This window comes from Heteronotia binoei, chromosome 9 (genome assembly GCF_032191835.1).
Source record: "Heteronotia binoei isolate CCM8104 ecotype False Entrance Well chromosome 9, APGP_CSIRO_Hbin_v1, whole genome shotgun sequence".
Classification (NCBI taxonomy): Eukaryota; Metazoa; Chordata; class Lepidosauria; order Squamata; family Gekkonidae; genus Heteronotia; species Heteronotia binoei.
The window spans coordinates 78,673,593-78,695,722 of NC_083231.1; the positions used below are offsets into that span (position 1 = coordinate 78,673,593).

The following is a 22,130-nucleotide window of genomic DNA, read 5'->3' on the forward strand; positions in this document are numbered from 1 at the left end:
CATGGATTTTTCTTAAGATAAAAGGGTGTTCTATATTATCTCATTTAAAAGGCTAAACAATTCTGTAGATCTGCACATTTTAAATTCCTTTAAGTTGAATTGTCCAAACATATTTTGTAACATGATTCTAGGATCCTCAAGTAGAAAACAAGTATAATATTGACTTGGTAATAAATGTGTATAGGTGCTTCATCCTATCACATTCTCTCACACATGCATGCACATACACACATGCTAAAAGGCACAATGGCTCCCGGATATAAATTTGAAATCTGCAGTATACACACTTCTCCATAGTAATAATCAGAGATCAGTCAGAAAATGAAGTTAATCCTGACAAATATTTGGTCACATTATTCTGTCTTGTGAGAAGGGGGAGGTCTACCACTGCTGTGGCATACCTTATAGACTCTCTCACTGTAATCAGCATTTTGCAGACATGGGAAGGAAAAGGATAGCTTTCTGGCCTCGTCCAGTCTTTGGTCCAGGTTTGTACTGCCCAGTTCGTTTCAGTGCAACATACCAATCATGGTATTTCCGAGAACGATATGTATTGTAATTATTAGATTCCAAGCGTTCAAAAAAGAAGCATTCATCTGTTACATATTTCTGAAATGAAAAAAGAGCAGTCATAGTCAGTTGAATCACAGAGGTTTTTTTCCCAGTCAGCTACTATCTTGTCATAATTAGATCTTCCTATCTACAGTAATTATAAATTAAGTGATGATTCTTCCCACCTAGCAAAATAAGTGACTTTAAATTAAACCCACATAACATAAGCATTGCAAACATACAAGTAATCTCAAACAGGAGCAGGATACTTAACATGTCAACTTTCTGTTATCATAAACCCTCTACCTTATGTAATGTGAGCAGTAATTCTGTACTTTACCTATTTTAATAATACAAACCAAATATAATCATTATAGATTACCAACTTGCCACCATTGTAGATTAAATTTTTTACTAACATTCCCATCTGGTAAGAATGTTTCACACCTAACTACAAACCATGGTTTGTAGGTACGAGCCTGGTGGCTTCTTGGATTTGCACAGGTCCTTTCTTCTCAGCTTACTTTCATAACAAACCATAGTTTGCTGTCTTTCCAATAAATCAGTATTCCAAACCATGTTGAGAATAGAGTTTGGAGTTTATTTTTGTTTATTCTATTTGTATCCTGCCCTACCTTGCAAGTGGGCTCAGAGCAGCTCACAACACATAGTAAAACAGTAAGTAATAATTCATAAAAACATCACACTACTTCATAAAAAAACTCCATTCAGTAAGAGTTGGAGAGAAAAGACCAAACTATAGTTAGTGGTTCAAACTGAATGACAAACTGGTTTCCCACAAAAGTGGAAATATCTAATTATCAAGCCATATATACAGAGTGGAGGAAGTGGGAAGGAATATCTCAGTCCAAGCTTGTTCCTGTGGTTTGTCATCATGTATGAGTCATTTCAACAAGTGTACACATGTGCATGTGCATACACACATGTACAATCCTGTAAATGAAAATCTTTCATGTCAAGAAAAAGCACCACGATTAGCCTTCTTGGTGACTGTCACACAGTGGTGAAACCACCTTTCCTGTACCAAAACCTGAATTTAAAAGTTTTATAGAATCGTTATAATGTTTATTTATAAATGTTAGTATATTCTTACCAGTGCAAGCAATCTGCCATCTTCATTCATAGCAAGGAAACGATTTGCACATACTCCTTTGATTGACACGACACCTCTCTCTTCTGCCTGAAGTAGCAATTTGACTAGACAAAAAGAAAGAGAACATCAATTTTCAAGTATTACCCAAGGTTTGCCAAGTAAAAGCTGTTTCTCAAATCAGTTAAAATTAAGCTGAAGCCAACATAAAGCATTTTTAAAATAAGCAAATGTACCATAAATGGAAAAAGAAATAAGATGTACAATAAACAAGTTATCCTCAAATCAAACTACACATGCTGAATCTTTTCACCTATATAATTCAAACTGAAGAGTCACCCTTTCGTTGAAATTACATTCTACTTTTGGACCCAAAAATGAGTTTATTGTATTACAGAATGCACAGGCTTCCACTCTTCATTTAAATTTAAAATAATAACACAGAGATATACCTATATAATTAACTGAGCAATCCTTGGGTGGGGGATTGACATAGTAGGTGACTGACCCCAATGTCAGCATAAATCCAAATTATGCCAGAGTAAAGTCAGTTTATGCTAGCATAGAGCATCAGCGGTATGGGCCTATGTTCCCCCAGCCACAGTCACATAGTGCACATACATGAGTAGTGGCTCACCAAATTTGCCTTTTTAAAAAGGGAAGGATAAAAATAAAGGATAAAAGCATCTGGGGAGGCCACAGTTTCACAGGGGCAATGCCATTGGTGGCTGCTCCCAGCACAGCTCTGGGGGAACCATTTGGCCCCAGCATCTCAGAGGTGTCCCACAAGGAGTGCTGGACTGCTCACCAGGACCACACCAATGCCATTACAGCACGCCAACTCAGCAGGGGTAATATGATCAATTCCAAAGGGCATAGGCCTATGGAGATTCATTGGGACCATCATTATCCCAGCCACCCCGGGACTAGTTGGATATGCAAAGGAGGAGCTAGAATGGCAATTAACAGAGGCAACTGGTCAATATTGTTTGGCCAGAACACTTGGGATGGATGCCATGTAAGATACACATCCTGGCCTCTCAGATGAACTACCATGATAGCATACACCAGGGGAATCAAACGTGGCCCTGGGGCCAAATCAGGCCCTCAGAGGGCTCCTATCAGGTCCCCAAGCAACTAGCTGCCTTCTCCCTCTCAGCTTGCTTTGCCAGGCTTGCTCGATTGCACAGGACCTACAGAACAAAGTCTCTATTTTCTCCATTGGCTGAGGCTCCTCCCTTGGGGAGGAAGGGGGGAGAACTTGCTTTCCCAGGCTCTCTCAGTTGTACAGCAGAGCTACTGAGCCAAGCCTCTCTTCTTGTGTGTGTATATATATATATACACAATATATATATATTTGGCCGCTGTGTGACACAGAATGTTGGACTGGATGGGCCATTGGCCTGATCTAACATGGCTTCTCTTATGTTCTTATGTTCTTTATATTGGCTGAGGCTCCTCCCCCTCCTGGCCCCCTGGAGAAGGAAGGAAATAGCCAGAGCTTCCTTTGTCCAGTTCCCTGGATCCTGTGGGAGAAATACAAAGAAAGCACCTTTAAGTCCAATGAGTGCTAATTGCTTTCTCTCTCTGCTACCTAATCTTAAATAGGTACACACACGGCTCAACCTGACATAGCTTGGCCCGATAAGATCTCATTTATGTCAGATCCAGCTCTCATAACAAATGAGTTTGACACCCCTGGGTCAGTGTCCCTTGGGAATAAGGCTTCACAGATGCACTAGCATTCCAGGGCCCAGGGCCTACAGAACTAGGAGCATTCACCTGTCATGGGCTCGATGCAGAGGGACTTAACTGTAGAAGGATCAGCCATACATACGGATTCACTCCACAAACAACCCCCTCCATCATCTTGGTAGAAACTGCGCCGGATTGCCCTTCACACCTGATGAAATTTCCTAGCTCTATATTCACAGTCATCCTTTCCCCTTTTCAGGGGATCCTATTCAATATGAAAAACAGAATGGCTGGAATGGCAAAGCCACTTGGCTTTAACTCACCACAGTGACTGTAACTCACAGGATTCCCACATTGCTCACTCTGCTCTGGCTGGCAGACCACTCTGTCACTGTTAATGACATGCAAAAGGGGGCACTTGCTAGGGAGGAACAACCCAGTCACATGATGGGATACAGCCATCACAGGAAGAGCACCAGCAAGCCCTTCACTGCCTGGCCAGGCTCGGGAGGAAAGGCCCCCAGCTGCCAGGACAGCCACTGGGATGCCTCTGGTGCCAGATGCATTCCTGCACACACTCCCATTAGGGCCTGCCTCACATGGCCCTGTGCAAACTGCAAACAGCTTTGCCACTGCCAGGGGTTGCATGGCTCTGTGTAGTGGAAGTATTGGAATTGCATCTTCAGCTGGCCAAATGCTCGCTCAATGACCATGCATGTTTGGCTTGGCTGTAGGCTGCGCAGTCTGGCAGGTCACCTTCAGGGTACTAATAGCCAAGCTGTTGGACCTGTTGGAAGTTCTAGGTTGATTTTGAGGGGAGAGCAATGTACAGTGCATTACAATAGCCTAGTTTGGATGTTATGGCATGGATCCAGGCAGCCAGGTCAGCTGTATCAATGTAAGGGGCCATCATATGGGGCTAGACTGAGTTTGTAGACAACCTTATTTTGCAGCTGCATTAACTTGCTTCTCCAGTAATGAAGCTGGGTCCAGTATGAACAAGGCTTTTAACTGAGTCAGCAAGGATCAGCTGAACTCCATAAAAGTACAGAGAACAATGTTATTCAAGAGCTCCTCCTTCCCAACCAGCATCACCTGTGTCTTTTAAGGGTCTAGTTCAGGGGTGGGGAGCAGTGGCTCTCCAGATGTTCTTTTTTTTGCCTACAACTTCCATCAGCCCCAGCCATTGGTCATGCTGGCTGGGGCTGATGGGAGTTGTAGGCAAAAAACATCTGAAGAGCCACTGTTCCCCACCCCTGGTCTAGTTTTAATCAGTTCACTTTTAGCCAGTTAACTACCATGGCCAGGCAATGATTCAGGACCTCTACTGCATCATCAGGAGATGTGGATAAGGCTATATAAGAGCTGAGTATGGTTGGGAGATAGATGACAACCAACCCCAAAATAGCAAAGGATTTGTCCTAAGGGCTTTACATAGAGATTGAAAAAAGTATGGGGGACAGAACTGCACCCTGTAGAACCCCGCACTATAATGAGCCCAAAATAGTTAAAACAGTATTTTTCCTACAAGTTGAAATCACTGCTTGTAAAGGATGCACAAAACAGCATGCCATAAAGTGCCATACACACAGGCTCAAAAGAATAACTATAGGTTAGGCCAAATGTTTGTACATCATTACATCTATATCTTTTCATCCTTGCACTTAAGGCAATGTATACAGGATTCCTAGGAAGGGATTCCATCCATGTAATAACTAGTCTCATAATTGCTTAGCTTCCTAAGGCTGATGTATTATAAACCTTCTATCCATATCCTGGGGCTGTATGAGCAAGAGGCCACATAAATGGCTGGGAAAGTATACCTGCTGAGCAAGTATAACACATTGTCCATAACAGGACACTAAGACGCTTCCCTATGCACTACTGCTGCCTAGTTGTTTTTCAGTTTGGTTGAAAACAATATAAGCCTGGCCATTTTGTCGAGCTAAGGCTATAGCTTGTATTGCGGTCGAACCAACAGCCCCAACCATTTTACCAAAGCAAGACTTTAGCAAGCCTTGGAAACAGAAATAGCAGGGGCAAAGGTAACGAAGGGGGTGTGGGAGTAGACTTGCCAGGTGACTGCTTATGGTGACCAAACTCCCAGCAATTTTGTCCCCTGATTTACGATACTCAGCTGGTTGACAGGCAAAAACTGGTCAGCCAACCAGGGACGCGGCAATTGTCATCCCCACACAATGTCATTTCCAGCATGACCTGAATGCACCAGCATGAAGCTGACAACTACTGCCCCTCCCTTGCGGAAAATACCCACCTCCCCCATCTCCTGCCAGTTGCCATGTCTGACAATCCTAGGAAGTAGAAAGGGAGTGCAATTAATGTCCTGTAGGAACAAGGAGTGATTGTTCAGTTCAAAGAAGTACAAATTTAACTTTTCAGAAAGCATGTCTCAGTTCCTTGAAATGCCTGCTAAATCTGCAAAGTGCAATTGCACCATTTGGCCATTTGATGCTTAAACAGTAATAATGGATGTCTCATAGCAATCCTATTTACATCCCACTAAGAAGTATGGCTATAACCTTGACTTGTGCATGAAACAAAATAAACTAGTAAAATTCTCAGGTATTAGAATGAGCAACATAACTTTAGACCACATAAATAGTAGCCATATTCTCAATGTTCCTCCACATATAACCTTCCTGCAAATAAAGAATAGCACATCTTTATGCCAAGGTTTGAAATTTAAATTGAATTGATAATAGCACATCAGAATGTTGTGCTGGTTTTCAATCTATCCCAAATTAATAATATAGGGAAGCTTTCGTAAATGTCATATCATGATATGAAGTGATACAGCCAACTGCTCAGCCACTTCATTACCACTTTAAGAACATAAGAGAAGCCATGTTGGATCAGGCCAACGGCCCATCCAGTCCAACACTCTGTGTCACACAGTGGCAAAAAATTTTATAAATAGCCACTGATGGACCAGTGCTCCATATTTTTATCTAAACCCCTCTTGAAGGTGGCTATACTTATGGCTGCCACCACCTCCAGTGGCAGTGCATTCCACATGTTAATCACCCTTTGGGTGAAGTACTTCCTTTTATCCATTTTAACCTGTCTGCTCAGCAATTTCATCGAATGCCCACGTGTTCTTGTATTGTGAGAAAGGGAGAAAAGTACTTCTTTCTCTACTTTCTCCATCCCATGCATTATCTTGTAAACCTCTATCATGTCACCCCGCAGTCGACGTTTCTCCAAGATAAAGAGTTCCAAGCGTTTCAACCTTTCTTCATAGGGAAAGTGCTCCAGCGCTTTAATCATTCAAGTTGCCCTTCTCTGGACTTTCTCCAATGCTATAATATCCTTTTTGAGGTGCAGCGACCAGAACTGCACACAGTACTCCAAATGAGACCGCACCATCGATTTATACAGGGGCATTACGATACTGGCTGATTTGTTTTCAATTCCCTTCCTAATAATTCCCAGCATGGCGTTGGCCTTTTTTATTGCAAACGCACACTGTCTTGACATTTTCAGTGAGTTATCTACCACAACCCCAAGATCTCTCTCTTGGTCAGTCTCTGCCAGTTCACACCCCATCAACTTGTATTTGTAGCTGGGATTCTTGGCCCCAATGTGCATTACTTTGCACTTGGCCACATTGAACCGCATCTGCCACGTTGACGCCCACTCCCCCAGCCTCAACAGATCCCTTTGGCGTTCCTCACAATCCTCTCTGGTTCTCACCACCCTGAACAATTTAGTGTCATCCGCAAACTTGGCCGCTTCACTGCTCACTCCCAACTCTAAATCGTTTATGAACAAGTTAAAGAGCATGGGACCCAGCACCCACTTTATTTTGCTAGGTATGCAGATCAGTCCTATGCTGTTAGCATTCTTCAGTATAACTCCCTTTCTAAGGAAGATCAGGTAGTTCATTCACAGCTGTCCAAGTTATGTAGCCCCTTCTTGAATCATTTCTTTATATGAAAAAGTAAGGAAATCTCTATCACAGTTTAATCCCACTGTTCGACCAAGGAGGTCAGGGAGCTGTACACACTTCTGCCCCTTCCATTGTATCCTTATGACAACCCTTTTGAGATCTGAACCTGCACCTTCCTAGTCCAACACTACACCACTCTCACTGCAAAGATTTATAAAGATATGACTGTAAATGACTATATATTGTTATTACACAGGTAAATTTCACTAAAATGTCCATTATCTACAGAAAGTCTAGTGTGTGATCATATACGATACAGTTCATATACTATACAGTGGGTGTTCATATACTATACTATTCTGGACCAATGCTACTATAGAATGAGGAATGAGAATAATTATCATAGACCAATGCAAAACTGAGCAATGCTTAATTTATGCATAATAGAAGGGACCACTTCTACAATTCAAATAATGCACATAACTATATAAGCTTTAATGCCTCCATTTCTATCAAAATAATCTATATTTGTGAACAGGAACAAGTAGTTCTAGTTTGAGAGCATCTCTCCACATTTCTCATTCTCCGCTCAGACCTCTTAGCATCACTTTCCTATGAAGTGAGTTATTTTCTATGGCTGAGATACAAGAAGCAGCATAAGTTATTAAGATGCAGCCACTGCACAACAACTTGTCTGTTCCAAACAAGTTTTCTATGGCTGCTTGAATGTTTGGAGGTGATGTTCAGAGGAAAATATTCTGGTCACATTTGCATGCCTTCTATTTTGGAGGAAGTATTTGTATTAAGAACTTAGCCAGTGCTTTCAGAAGCTTCCGCATGGAAGGCAACATAATAAAAAGTTCCTGCTCTCATCCCAGATTTGTTGTGCTGGAAAGCAATTTATTCACAAAACTATTTTATTGCTGTCACAGCAAAAATAATTCCATCACTGATTTCTTGTAACCCTGTGCAAGCACCAGTCATTTCTGACTCTGGGGTGGTGTTGCTTTCACAATGTTTTCACAGCAGACTTTTTACAGGGTGGTTTGCCATTATGAGGTGAGCCAAATCTCTGCTCACAACCTGAGTTCGATCCTGGTGGAAGCTGGGTTCAGGTAGCCAGCTCAATGTTGTCTCAGCCTTCCATCCTTCCAAGGTCGGTAAAATGAGTACCCAGCTTGCTGGGGGGAAAGTGTAGACTGGGGAAGGCACTGGCAAACCACCCCGTAAAAAGTCTGCCGTGAAAACATCATGATGCGATGTCACCCCAGAGTGGAAAATGACTGGTGCTTGCACAGGGGACTACCTTTACCTTTTACTGTGTTTGAGGAGTGTTTATATACAGTGTTTCATTTATCTCTCCATTCTCTAATTAAATATAAAACCAAGTTAATTTTCACAGGTTCCTCTTTATTGCCATTGCAGTGTTCATGTATACATTCTGCTTTCTAGGTCCTCTATGCCTGGGCTACGTTTGGGGCTTGAAGGTTTAATGTACCTGGTGGCTTCAGACCGTCCACTCCCCCCCACCCCCGGACTCGTCAGACTTTCCTCATAGGGAATTCACATTTGCGAAAGAGATTCCATGTGGTTACAATAATTTGGTTTTTCACTTTTTTTAGAGGTGGTTTCCCTTTTACACCAGATGCAGATTGCACCTGTGTACAGACATTGTTGTCTTGTTGCTGTCTCCACCCAACCTAAAAAAAACTGTTTAGTTTTGTTTGTGTGAGCAGTAACACCAGGGTCATTCACTGTGAAAATGCAGAGGAAGAGGGCAAAGATGGTATTTCATTAAAAAAGAAGGCATATCTTTCTTTCCAGACACCCAGAAAAGATTGTCGCAACACCACCATGATAAGGATTTTTCCCCATACTTTAAAAAAGTAGGGTTGTTTAGTGGAACAATTGGTTCTTCACAGTGTGAGGAAAGGAAAGGTCCCCTGTGCAAGCACCAGTCGTTTCTGACTCTGGGGTGACGTTGCTTTCACAACGTTTTCACAACAGACTTTTTACGGGGTGCTTTGCCGTTGCCTTCCCCAGTCTTTTACACTTCCCCCCACCCCAGCAAGCTGGGTACTCATTTTACCGACCTTGGAAGGATGGAATGCAGAGTCAACCTTGGGCCGGCTACCTGAATCCAGCTTCCGCCAGAATCAAACTCAGGTCATGAGCAGAGAGTTCAGACCACAGTACTGCAGTACTGCTGCTTTACCACTCTGTGCCACAGGGCTCTCTCAAACATAACCTGCCTACAATAATGGGTTATTTTGATACTAATTGCAAACCCAGAAAAAATGAAGAAGTACTTGCAATTTTCTTTTTAAACCCAAGATCAAGCAATGTGTGAAGGAATGAAAGAGTACTGAGCAGATTTAAAGACTGTTGTGGCCCACTACAACTGGAAGTATTAAAGACTCCAAGAAAAGAGATAGAATAATGTGTAGAATCCAGGACACATGACTATGACAGAGATTACTGAGGGAAGCTGACCTGTCTTTGAAGAATGGTCTGGAGATACGGAAGACTGTGGAGTTGTCCAAAAACAGGTTTAAGAACCCTGTAGGTTAGACAATGCAGCCAGTACATAGAGTCCACCCAAAAAATTGGGAGAAACCAACACAAGAATCCCAGTGAGCACCACAGAAGAACATAAATACTGTGAGAAAGGAGAAAACACCTGAGACCAAAGGAGACATTCGGCTTATAGAGAAGGGCACCATAGTTGTGACAAACAGAACCACTTGTTATCAATCACAGTGTCTCTTCAAACAGAAAAAAACCCCAAACATGTCTGACATATCTTTGACATGTATTTTCCTTCACAAACAGCTTCATATCAGGCTTCTAGTATGAGCATATCCCCGACCAAGCATTTGGAATATTTTGGGGGGTTTACATTTGGCATTGTCTCCTATACTATATGAGGATATTTTAATTTTCCTAGAAAAAAAAAGTACTTAGATAAGGGGAAAAAAAGTATCTCTAGGGTTTTCAAAATTTGGCAAATGCCATCAGCACACATAGCATTCTCAGAACACCTGGTTAATCAATTATGTCCATTGTGTTGGAAGAAACTCTCACTTTCTGGGCTAAGAACCAGAAAGTGCTGTGACAGTTATACTGAGTTTCTTTCCATTCTTCTCCAGTTTCCAGAGGAGAGGAAATAATCATGTGTCAAAATGTACACTGTATTTTTTAAAAATATGAGATTTGACAGATGCCTCCTATGCAGTTTTTGGGAGCGATCACACAAGAGATTTAGCCCAACCTAGCCACGCCTCCCCTCTAGATTTTATGCGCATGCACATCTGCCCCTTGAGTCCCACCCCTACCTACCTCATCTGAGGACAGGCTGGGACCGGATTAAATAGCTACCAGGAACTTCCCAGTAGCAAACCTCTAAAACATATGCAGGGCACATATCCTGGCTTTCTGAACAGCTGGGTGTGCACTGCATCCACCCCGCACCTACCCGGCATGTGCATGAGCAGTCTGAATGCTCCTCTTGCGCATATGCAGCCCATGCCTCTCCCAGCAGCAGGGCAGGGACTATGTGATTGTTGTGGCACAGATCAAAGAGAACTGGCTTTTTCAGAGCAAGGATATGCCAAATCTCTTGTGTGATCTCACCCTTTGTCTTTCAGTTTAGCTTATTCCTTTCTATTGCTCAAAACTTGTGTGGTGGGGAGAGGAATTGGCAAGCACCACATTTTCCCACACATAGTCTCCATTAAGTATCAATGGTAGGTTTCTTTCTTTACTAAGCATTAACATCAGAATCCAGCACAGCTAGTTAAGTCATTTTTCTCTTCTCCCATTCCACCTGTTAAGATCCTTTTGCAACAATATTCCCATTCTTAATTGGTTTCCATATAAAAGCAGCAATCAAAGTTCAGCAGTAAACTCCGACTTCTCACTAGCTTTTTAAGTGTACTAATTTCATTTATAATATTACCTCACAAAAACTGTACAACACTTTCTACAATTTCACATTTGCTTAGAACATTGCATGATCCTGATAAAGCAAGAAAATAAACCAAAGAAGTGTCATCCCTTGAAAAAAGGAGCAGAGATCATACAAAGTCGGTCTTTCTAGTATGCAGCAAATTTATTTTAGCTAAGAAAATGATTAGCAAAACACTTCTATTTCAGTTTACAAGAAGACAGTCTGTGTACTCGCTGAAAAAAAGCCCAGCCTGCACGTCTTTGGATCAATAGCTAGCATTACTACCGTTTCTACTATGGAAAAGCCAATTCCAAGCCAAAAGCTCAAGGCCCATCTCCAACATAGTTGCAGAGGCCCTCTGAGGAAAATTCTTTCATGAGGCCCCTGCATGACATATGCTATGGTGAAGTTACTGGACCAAATCCATTTTAGTTAAATGTTGCTCCTGCACTTTCAAGTGTTATGAAGTAGAGCACAAAAACAATCAATCATTAGAATATCATTAGGCTAGAGTGGAGGGGGGGTTAGCATAGGAAGAAGTCAGCATACACACACACCATTTCCCTAGCTCACTTTGTAAGGGGGTTAGCAATGACCCAACTTAGACAGTTGCATTTGCTGCCATCTCAGTTAATTTGGAGTGGAGGCTCTGGAGAGACAGTAGCCCCAAATGGACTGTGACTGCAACAAACTCCCAAAACATAGTGTGGACTATACAAAACCTATACAAATATACCTTTGAAGAAACTTAAACCAGCTTATGACAAAGGGAAAAAAAATGTTACATGAATTTGACTAAGACTGAGCAAGGGGCAATAGACTTTGAGAGAAAGAGCTGGAGACAGCATAGACCAGGGACAGTCAAACTTGCTTAACATAACAGCCACACAGAATAAACATCAGATGTTTAAGAGCTGCAAGGCATGAACAAATATCATACACATCAAAACTCTTAATACTTTTTTTGCACAGAAAGATAAAATATATATGTATGCCCTTTACAACACAACCATGCTAGAAGGAGACTTTTTTAAAAAACAAAAGCTGGGAATAACAGTCCCCATAAGATCAGCATAGGAAAGGTTAGGGAGTTAATTTTTTGCACCAGCGGGAAAAGGAAACATACATGTACCATATAAATCACTGACCTCTTTTGCATCTCGCTTTGCCTTGCCACCAAGATTAGTAAATACACCTCCTACAAGAGCTATGAAATGAAGGGGGAACCCTGCACCATCTTTAATTCCATCCCTTCTTTCAGTGGCTCCCTTGGCTCTTGCACTCTCTTTCCCTGCTCTAGGTCTCTGGGCGTCCTCTGTGATGGAAGAGAAGAGCTTGCAAATCTGCCTATTTCTTCCTCCTTCCCCACTTCACACATGGCAGAAATAGTCACCTACCTACGGGTCAGCGATCAGAGGCTAACTGAAGTCCCACTGCTAAACAAGTTTACTTGAAAGTAAGCCTGCATTAAGTTCCTCCTTGACCTCCAGGTACCAAACAATATGTGTGAAAGAGCCTCATGTGGCTCCCGAGCTGTAATTTGGCCTGGTATAGACTCTTAAATACTATATTATCATTACACAGAAAAAATTGCACAGAATATGAAAAAGCAGGAAGCATCAACATCTTCAGTAAGAAGAGAACTCTCACTAAACTCCCCAAACAGATGACTGTTAGATATTATGGAGATACTAGCTTCTTGTAGGAGCTTTGGAGCCAATATGAAGTCTCTACTTAGAACAGCATCAATCTCAAAAGCCAATCAATTTGCAGTGAATCCATGAACAGAATTACACCGTTATATAAGCCCACTGATAGCAGTGGACTTAGCTGCAACTCTGTGCAGGACTTTGTTAATTACCTTAAAATTCTGTCCCTGCGGAGGAAAGCCCAAGATCAGGTAATGGCAAGTTCTGACTTGTCTGTGTAAAGGAATTTCTGTGAGAAACTGAATGAACAGAGCTGCTGCACATATTCAACTGGGAGAGATGACCTTTTAAGTATTTTGGTCATGAATCATGAAGAGATTTAAAAGAGAAATCCAGCATTTTGTATTCAGAAACAAACATACAGTCAATGCAAATATCTCAAGATAGGTGTAATTTGTGCAAAGTGGCTAGCTCCAGACAACAACTGAGCTGCTTTTAGTTGCAGCTAAATACTATCAGTCCTAAGGGAAATCAACCCAGACGGTTTCTTGGAAGGTCAGATGCTGAAGCTCAAATACTTTGGCCACCAAATGAGAAGGGAGCACTCACTGGAGAAGATCCTGATGCTGGGAAAGACAGAAGGCAAAAGAAGAAGGGAACGGCAAAAAATGAGATGGCTGGACAGCGTTACTAATGTAACAAACACGAATATGAGCAGACTTCAGAGGATAGTGGAAGACAGGAGGGCCTGGCATGACTTTGTCCATGGGCTCACAAAGAGTCGGACTTGACTGCGTGACTGAACAACAACAACAACAAACACTATTTATAAACATTTTTAGTTACCATACTAACCTGATTTCCCAAACTTTTATGTGAATCAGTCAATGACAGACTGACTCCATCAAAAGTTGGTAACACAGTTCTCTCTAGATCAGGTTTACCAACCACATCAGCTCTTTTTTATTTGGATTCAGTTTCAGCTTGACCACAGCAAACATACACAAGCCTAAAAACAGAGACAGCAGCTTCTGGAGGCTAAGCCTCCAGAAGCAGCTGTCTCTCTTTATATAGAAGAAGAGAAGATTGGATTTATATCCCACCCTTCACTACCTGAAAGAGTCTCAGAGCAGCTTACCATTCCCCTCCCCACAACAGGAATCTTGTGAGGTAGGTGGGGCTGAGAGCTCTGACAGAAACTGCTCTTTCCAGAACAGCTTCTGACAGAGTTATAATTGATCCAAAGTCACTCCAGCAGTTGCATTTGGAGGAGTGGGGAATCAACACATTAACAATATCAAATCCAAAGTTCTAGAAAATCAAGTTCGATGGCATTACATAGCTATTAAAAACCAAGGGTGATAGTGCACAATGTCACAAGCCAAATCACAGGCTACAGATTCAGAATCTATTACCATTACCTTCTGAACACAGTCCAACAATAGGATTTAAACCACAGAACACTATTCCTCTTATCTCCACTCCTGTCCAAAGGCTTCAAGAAAAGTGAGTACTCCAGGTCACAAATTGCTTGTAGAATTTAATGGTAATATTTGGTTAAAATATGGTGGCTTGCAAATATAATGAGTCTTGTAGCTCTTTCTTTAGTAGAAATAACTGTAGTGTGTATACTTTATTCTTTTCTGGTATTTTCCCCTCTTTTCCCCTTTCCCTTTTATCTAAACTCAATAAAAAAAACTTGAAACACTAAAAAAGAAAAGAAAAGTGCGTACTCTACACTGTTAACAGCAGTATAAAAATTAGGATATGTTAAACATTCTGAAGTCACATAATGTTGACAAGGCACCCAATTTTCTCTAAGAAAACAGAAAACTTTCCCTAAACAGGTAATCAGCACTATCAAACCGGACAGCACCAATAATGACTTCAACACTGTGCAAATAGTTCCAATCCAACAGTAAGAATTATAGTCCCAGTTGGATGGGGGGGGGGGGAATCAAGTTATGTTCTTTGTACATGGAGCACCTTGTTATACATGTGGGTCCCAATCCCGAAGGGTGATCACTTAATGGTATCTTGCTTCTGTATAAACTACTACTGTTAAGGTAGGAATGCAGAAAATTTGTTATAAGACTGAATTCACAGCCCAAATGAGAGCACCAAATTACTAGTTAAACTATTAAGTCTATTTGTTGAGTATGTATTACTCAGATGCAAAGACTAGTGCAAACAACCTTATTTAGAAGGCATACACGATCAAAAATTACTCATGCATTGAGTTATAAATGTAGGTTTATAGTGCACTTTTATTTATTTATTTATTAAAACGCTGTGTGTCCTTCCTTTTCTTATGGTTCAAGACATGGTTCCTTAAGTGCTTTCCTAAGTGGCTGCGGAATTCAGATATTCTTCTTCCTATATAGAATCTGTAGTACTCAAACTTCAACCAGCTCACAACTTTTAACTGCCTGTAACTCCCATGCTGCAAGGCAAGTCTTGATGGGCACAGCTTTTCCCATTACCACAGCACAATGGCAGAATACCTTCTTCCTAACTCACAAATCCTACAAAACTGGGTGCCTTGGACTTGGTAAACCCAACCAGAATACTAGTCATCATATATATTTATCACACAGAACTAAAGTATTTCACAAATCCCATGGCACCTTCCTTAAAAATAAATTATTCTCAAGGCTCTATGTGGAGTATTCTGTGCAAGTAGAACAACAAAACCAGGGAGATAACTCCCCCCACCCCAAGCTATTTCAGCAAGAGAATGGCTGGGGGTATGTGGGAAGCACCCCCATGGTGGTAATACAACCCAAAATGGGCTTTCCTTTATTTTTAACAGCCATTCCCCACAGCTGTTGTGTGGCTGTGCGTGTCATGAGCCCTGAGGAGGGGGAGCTGAAAGGGTTAACAGACCAGGAAGAACCAACAGCTGGCCCATCAATCACTCTCCCCACATTCCAGGCACCTGCACCGGCTGTTGACAATCAGTCTCCTCCAAGCTCTCCCCCTCCCATCTCAAGAATGCGCAGCCATCTTCACCAAACACTGGCAGAATGCAGACATGCAGCATGCCAATGCTTCCAATCTCTTAGCCCTGAATACTAGGAGAACTACGGCCACCCAGGGAGCAGGCTGATTGAGGCTTCCATATAACTCACGCCAGAAACTTGGCAACCTCGTGGAAGCAAAAAGTCGATTCCCTGGCTTGCATCCAAGCTCCTTCCTGATTCCAGTTCCTGACCGGTTTGAATTCCTTGGCACCCTGACCCTTTGGCTTTGGACACTGACTTCTGCTTCTGGTTTGTGATTTTGCTGTGGTGACTCAGCTCCTGATTGACTTCCTGAACTTTGACTTCAGACCGGGTTTAGACTCCCTCCTGCCTGCACCCTGAGAACGTGACAGTGAGGAACCCATGACCAAACTATTTAAAAACCCACATGTCTAGTTGGCCCTTAAAAATGTGTAACTCTGTTTACAATTGCACTGTGTTAAAGGCTGCTTTACTGATCTCTAACGTCTGAGGCAATGCATTATAAATGACACAATACATCATGTATTGAATTTATTACTGAGTTTATCATTGTGAATATCCTACTGGAAGACCAGCAAGTTGCCATAGCCAATAGGATCCAGAACATCATGGATCCTATTTCTCTATCATGGATAGAGAAACCAGAAATTTGGCTTGTGGATATAATTCTACAGTGCATGTGATGATCTGCATAATCACAGGTTCTTGAACTATGGTTCTAGTTTGTACAGATATGCATTTTAGTAGTAATATATTTTAATTTATATATATTATATATATTATATAATTATTATATAATTTATATATATATTATATATAATATAAAGCGGCTTCTGTGATTACTCTTCAGTAATTAAAAATGAAGAAATTAATTTAAAGCAATGATTTAAAATTGCATGTGGCATTTTTAATAACTATCTCTTCTTTCTACTAAATATTTCCTTAAGTAATTCCCTATATCAAAAAGCAAATAATAATTACACCACTACTGATGATTACACCAAAGTCAGAATTATGGATGTAAAATGTCGGAAACTTTGAAGCCATAGGGGGGAAAACAGGACTGGAGAGGAATGGAAGGGGTCTGAACATGTTTGGGAATGTGGAAAAAATGCAATACTTTCTTTATTTTAAAGTAATATCTATTACTTTACTCCTTTAAAAACATGAATAATATAATTTAATTAGTAAATGAAATATTATGTGGTATGCTTATGAGATTCAGAAGTCTAAATACAGTCATGACAGCTTTAAGATATTGAGAAGAAATGGCACAGGAGGCCAGAAGATATTCTGAAACTGAAAAATAAAATTGTACAGGAGACTGAGACAGAAACAGCATGGAAGAAGATATTCTCCCATAGTTAATTGATTACAGAAGTAGCATGCTGAGTGCATAAGTACCCCAATCAAAACTTTGGCTACAGGCATGTGAAATTTAAAGTATCAAAGGATGCAAAGACATCCTTTTACTATTTATTTAGCACTACTGGATTAAACACTATACAGAACACATATGGATATCACCTTTAAATAAATGGGTATAAAAGCTACATGAGACAGAATAAGACAAAGATGAGAAAAGGCCTGATAATGGCTAGGGGTGTGCAAAAAAAAACCCACGGAATTACACGGATTCAGAAATACACGGGGCCAAAAAGATACAGAATACCGTGTATTTCCTATTACCGTACTCGGAATAGCCACATATACGGTAGATGCGCGGCTATTTCCAAATATACGGCCCCATTATACCCTATGGCCATTGAAATCAATGGCAAAATAGGGTATATTGGAAGCCACCTGGAGGGGAGGGGGTTTGAGGGAGAGCCCCCAAATTTTCAGGGGACCTTCAAGAGACTCTCCCCTACAAACCCTCCAAGTCCCAAAAAGATTTGGCCAGGGGGTCCCATTCCAGGGGCACCCAAAGAGGGTGCCCCTATCCCACCATTATACCCTATGGGCCATTGAAATCAATGGCAACATAGGGCATAATTAGAGGCTACTGGGGGGCAGGGGGGTTGAGGGAGAGCCCCCAAAACTGCAGGGAGCCCACAGGGAACTCTCCCCTATAAAACCCCCAAGTCCCAAAAAGATTGGGTATCCAAGTAAACAGTGTTCTCTGGCCAATCACAGAGCAGTGCTATTTTTTGAAACTGCTCTGTGTAGGGGAGATAATAAGGATTTAAAAGGTGCAGAGTTACAATTGTCACTATTTATAATGTCCCATTTGTTTTTCACATTACCTTAGCTTGCCAAAAACAAAAGCCAAGAGGATAAAGTAATTTGTCAACGTGTTTAGGAGAAATTGCAGGAATAAGAACTTGCAAAGGGGATTTTTGGATGAATTCCTACTTTCAGTATATGTAATACACTCGAAATGTTGCAAGTTATAACTAAGCAAATCTCTTCTAAGAACCAAGCAACAGAAGATAGTTTCAACATAGTTTTTGCCTCTAATGTGTTTCCATTACCTAAAGTTACTAGATTTTGTAGGTGACAAGATTATAAATAAATGATCAGTTCACGGATTCCAAAATATACAAATATTTTCCTGTATTCTCAAACATGACTGCCTAAAGCAGATTAAGTAGATGCAAATGTTATGGTTTGTAACATTAAGCAAGTAATATGGGGGGGGGGGGGACTGAATAAATTAAGACTCCTAGTCCATATTAGGGTATGTAATCAGCCTGATTATTTTAGAACTAGTCTGTGCACAGAGCTTTTAAACATTTGGCCATATGGTTAAACATAGATTCAGTTTTAATCTCTCCCATAAACCATTTTAGCCTAGGTGTCTGTTTCTTATAGCTGTTAAGGAATCTTCTAACATTACAATTTTTGCTCATGGGAATGCATCCACAAATTTTTCCAGTGTTGAAATAAAAATAATGTCAGAAGGAGTGTGCATTTTCTTACAGCTAAGACAATGGTAGGATGAGAATACCAGATGAAAGCTATCATGTTTAGCTCTAACTCTAAAAGAGAGGTAACTATAAGTCTTTCAAACATTATAGTCAGAGAGATAACTTACAAAGTGCATACATGAGCAAAGTAACAAAAGCATTTTTAGTAATCTATTAAAATTAAAGAAAAAATAGTTCTAAAAAGAACTACCTGGTTTCTCCCTGCACTGGTCCACATTCAACTTTGTTTTGCTTTATATGCAACCATCATCCAATGTGTTTGGAAAGACCAGGGAATCCCTTAAAAGGAGCTGAGTGGCAAGCAAATAAATAATACATTTTTCTTGCTATAGGTCTGTAAGTATCTTTCCTCTACAATATATATACTATTAAATTAGTTTCAGATATGAAAACATTAAGGTATATGGAACATTAATGCAGTAAAATGTTCGATGTGCTGTACTTAAATCTACTAGGAGCTCTCAAATTACAGGATTCTGTATTCAAACCATTTTGTAAATGGTGCATTTCAGGATACAGTATGTTATTTAGCTAATCTAATTAGAACTCTATAATAGTGTGCTAGTAAAAAAATCACTAATGGCAATTTCAGCCCTCTAGAATACCAAGTATACCTAATAAGTGTTATATTTTAAAACACAATATATGAATAGATCAATATTCAGTGATAATGAAAATTCCAATTAAATGACTTTTGAAATTAAAGAAAGCATTTTTAGTAATCTATTAAAATTAAAGAAAAAATAGTTCTAAAAAGAACCCTTGTGTTTATTTGCATAGGTTCACCCTCTCTTTCCCCAGTTTTTTGAGCTTGCCCAAAATTAGACCACAGATCCTTTCATACATAAAGAAAAAGCCATATACCCAACCAACAAGCCTCAATATAAGGATGTAATACTAGTGGATGAATCTTAAACTGTCAAGAGCCACAAATAGAACTTCAGATAGAAAGACAGGAGGATTGTTGGGGAAATGACTGCTGCCCTAGTCACTGAGAGACATTAGGATGACTGAAACATATTCTGCTTTAGATGTATTGCTCTCTTCATTAACCACATATCTAGAAAAGCACTGCAGAAGTAGTTTATAGTTTATTGGATTTATATCCCACTCTACCTGCCAAAGCAGGCTCAGGGCAGTTCACAATTCATAATAATAAAAACAACTAAAACAATATATATCAATATAAAAACATTGGCCTAAAAACATTACTATTACTCTTGTTATTGGTATTATAATTGGCAGAAAATACTAGAGAACTATAAGAAAGGGACAGTGCTGGAACCAGCGCAGCAGTGGCAATGTTGATGATGTTACACTGAATAAAAGGCAAAAGTAGCAGCTGCATTTGCTAAGAAAAATATAAAATACAGTGGCTAGAGAAATATGGATGTTGGACATTAGATACTTAAACTGAGCAAGAGCAATTCTGTCATGAAATCACACCAATGTGAGGGGCAGAAATGGAGGACAAGTGGATGCAAGAAAGGTGACACAATAATTGAGCAACAAATAAGACACAAAGAGGAACTGAGGTGGTTGGCTGTGGATGAAGATGACAATAGGGATACATAAATGCTCACTGAGGGAATGAGGCCCTGGAAAGGTGGTTGCATAATTCTTCTGTCTGGCAAGAAGAAGCAAAGCTGGATAAAGTGGATGCTGGGTGACGTGATACAAATGTGAGGGGTTATCCCTGGAGTTAGTGGACATAAAGGTGACTTAGTGGGGCAGAGCTTGATAATAGGAAGAATGGGATTTTATGTCAAGGCAATAAATTATGGTGCACTGTGCATGGGGCATATGACATTCTAGAGAAATGGTTGCAAGGGAGGTAATGCATACAATGCACATTAAATATGGACTCAGCATTCGGTTTCTTGAGGATAGTGCAGAGAGCTCAGAATGAGGGCTAATAGGTGCTATGCAGGATGACTTAGTAGAATGGCAAGTAGCAGAAAGAATTATCCAGAAAAGAGTAGAACTGAAGATCTCACAGTCTTAAGAGGTACAGACAGGGCCAAAAGTTGAACCAATTAACGCATTTACTATCTGAGAAATGATACTATGTTTGAAAGATGATTCCGCATGAAGTCACTTCTTACAGATGAAGGGAAGCAAGTCCGGCATCTGTCAATCCAGGCAAAAGGTAGAAAATGAGTGTTAGGGCACCCAATGTGGTGAGATGGAATAAATGCGGCAGCGAAGGGTAACCAGTGAGGTATGGACAGGGGTGATAACCAGTGGGGTATGGACTAGCTGTAGGACTTGCGGCCACCGGGTGTTTGAGGGCGGGGGGGGGGGGCGAGAGAGCACAGAACTCCAATATAGATTTCAGCGAAAAGGGAGGGAAACGATTCACAAAGCTCAAAAAGAGGGGGGTCTTTTAGGAATGTTTACCACGGTTATTTGCACGGGGCTCAAAGGTAACTTGAGGGAAACCCCCCTGTGCTCTGCAGGGGTGGGGATTCCTTATTGGGCTGGGCGGCGAGGAAGGCGGGCCATTGGCCTGGCTACTCGGAAAGGGGGCGAAGGCGGGGGCGGGCGGGCACTCACTATGCGGGTCGCTGTTCTCTCGGACTCCGTCCACTCTGCCGTCGGGGTTGATCCTCAGGAAGAAGCCTCCGTTCTTGCAGTACAGCCGCTTGGGGTCCTTGAAGTGTCCCGGCGGGAAGGCGCCGTCGCCGCTGCCTCCGCCGTCGCCGGGCAAGGCGGGGAGGGTGGTGATGCTTCCCGCCGCCATCCCTGCTGCCGAGGGCTCCCCTCGAGGTGGCCTGGCACGGCCGCCCGCCACTCCTCCCCCTCGCCGGCCGGCTCTGCCTCGACCGCGGCCCCCCAGCCTCGCCTCCGTCCGGCTCCCCCCTCTGCCTCCCAGCCTCGACGCCCGCCCGCCCGCCGCCGAGAGGGCCGGGATGAGAAGGCGCCCCTCTCCCTGGCGGGAGTTTATGGAGCTGCGCAGTTGGCAGCCGAGGGCGCCGGGCTCCGAAGGGGCTGCCGTCTAGTCCGACGCCGGGGGGCGGGTGGGGGAGGAGGGAAGAGATCGGCCGCTCCTCGCGCGCCCCCTCCACGCACCCCCTGAAGCGGCGCTCGTTTTTGTCGCTTTCCCTCTCCGGCTGCCCCTGCTTCGCGCCTCTGCTGGGCCGGTTCTCCGCCTGCCGCCCGGCACGACGACGGAGGGAGGCGGTTGCTACTGCTGGGAAATGGAACTGGGATGGAGGGGCAAAGAGGAGCCCTCCTCCGCCGCCCTCCGTGTAACCCTAGCCTGCCCAGCACTTGCACGACGCAACCGCTGCTTCACCCGGGGCCGACTTCGAACACTGTCCTCGTTT

The 22,130-nt window shown here is 42.0% G+C and overlaps 1 protein-coding gene across 1 annotated transcript; it reads right to left on the bottom strand.

The window, feature by feature from the left end:
* Positions 1-352: 352 nt before the first annotated feature.
* On the bottom strand, positions 353-21,695 carry FGF2 (fibroblast growth factor 2). The gene is made up of 3 exons (XM_060246819.1): positions 21,358-21,695; positions 1,667-1,770; positions 353-609 (listed from the first exon to the last, which is right to left on the bottom strand). Exons 1-3 carry the CDS (start codon positions 21,542-21,544, stop codon positions 424-426), a joined length of 477 nt encoding a protein of 158 aa, XP_060102802.1. The 5' UTR covers positions 21,545-21,695; the 3' UTR covers positions 353-423.
* Between the last annotated feature and the right edge of the window lie 435 nt (positions 21,696-22,130).

Bases quoted from the DNA above. Each gene is read 5' to 3' on its own strand.
- FGF2 (XM_060246819.1), bottom strand. From the start codon at position 21,544: ATGGCGGCGGGAAGCATCACCACCCTCCCCGCCTTGCCCGGCGACGGC. The intron at 1,771-21,357 runs GTGAGTGCCCGC...CTTTTTGTCTAG, and splicing joins AGAGAACAGCGACCCGCATA to TCAAATTGCTACTTCAGGCA. The intron at 610-1,666 runs GTAAGAATATAC...TTTTCATTTCAG, and splicing joins ATGGCAGATTGCTTGCACTG to AAATATGTAACAGATGAATG.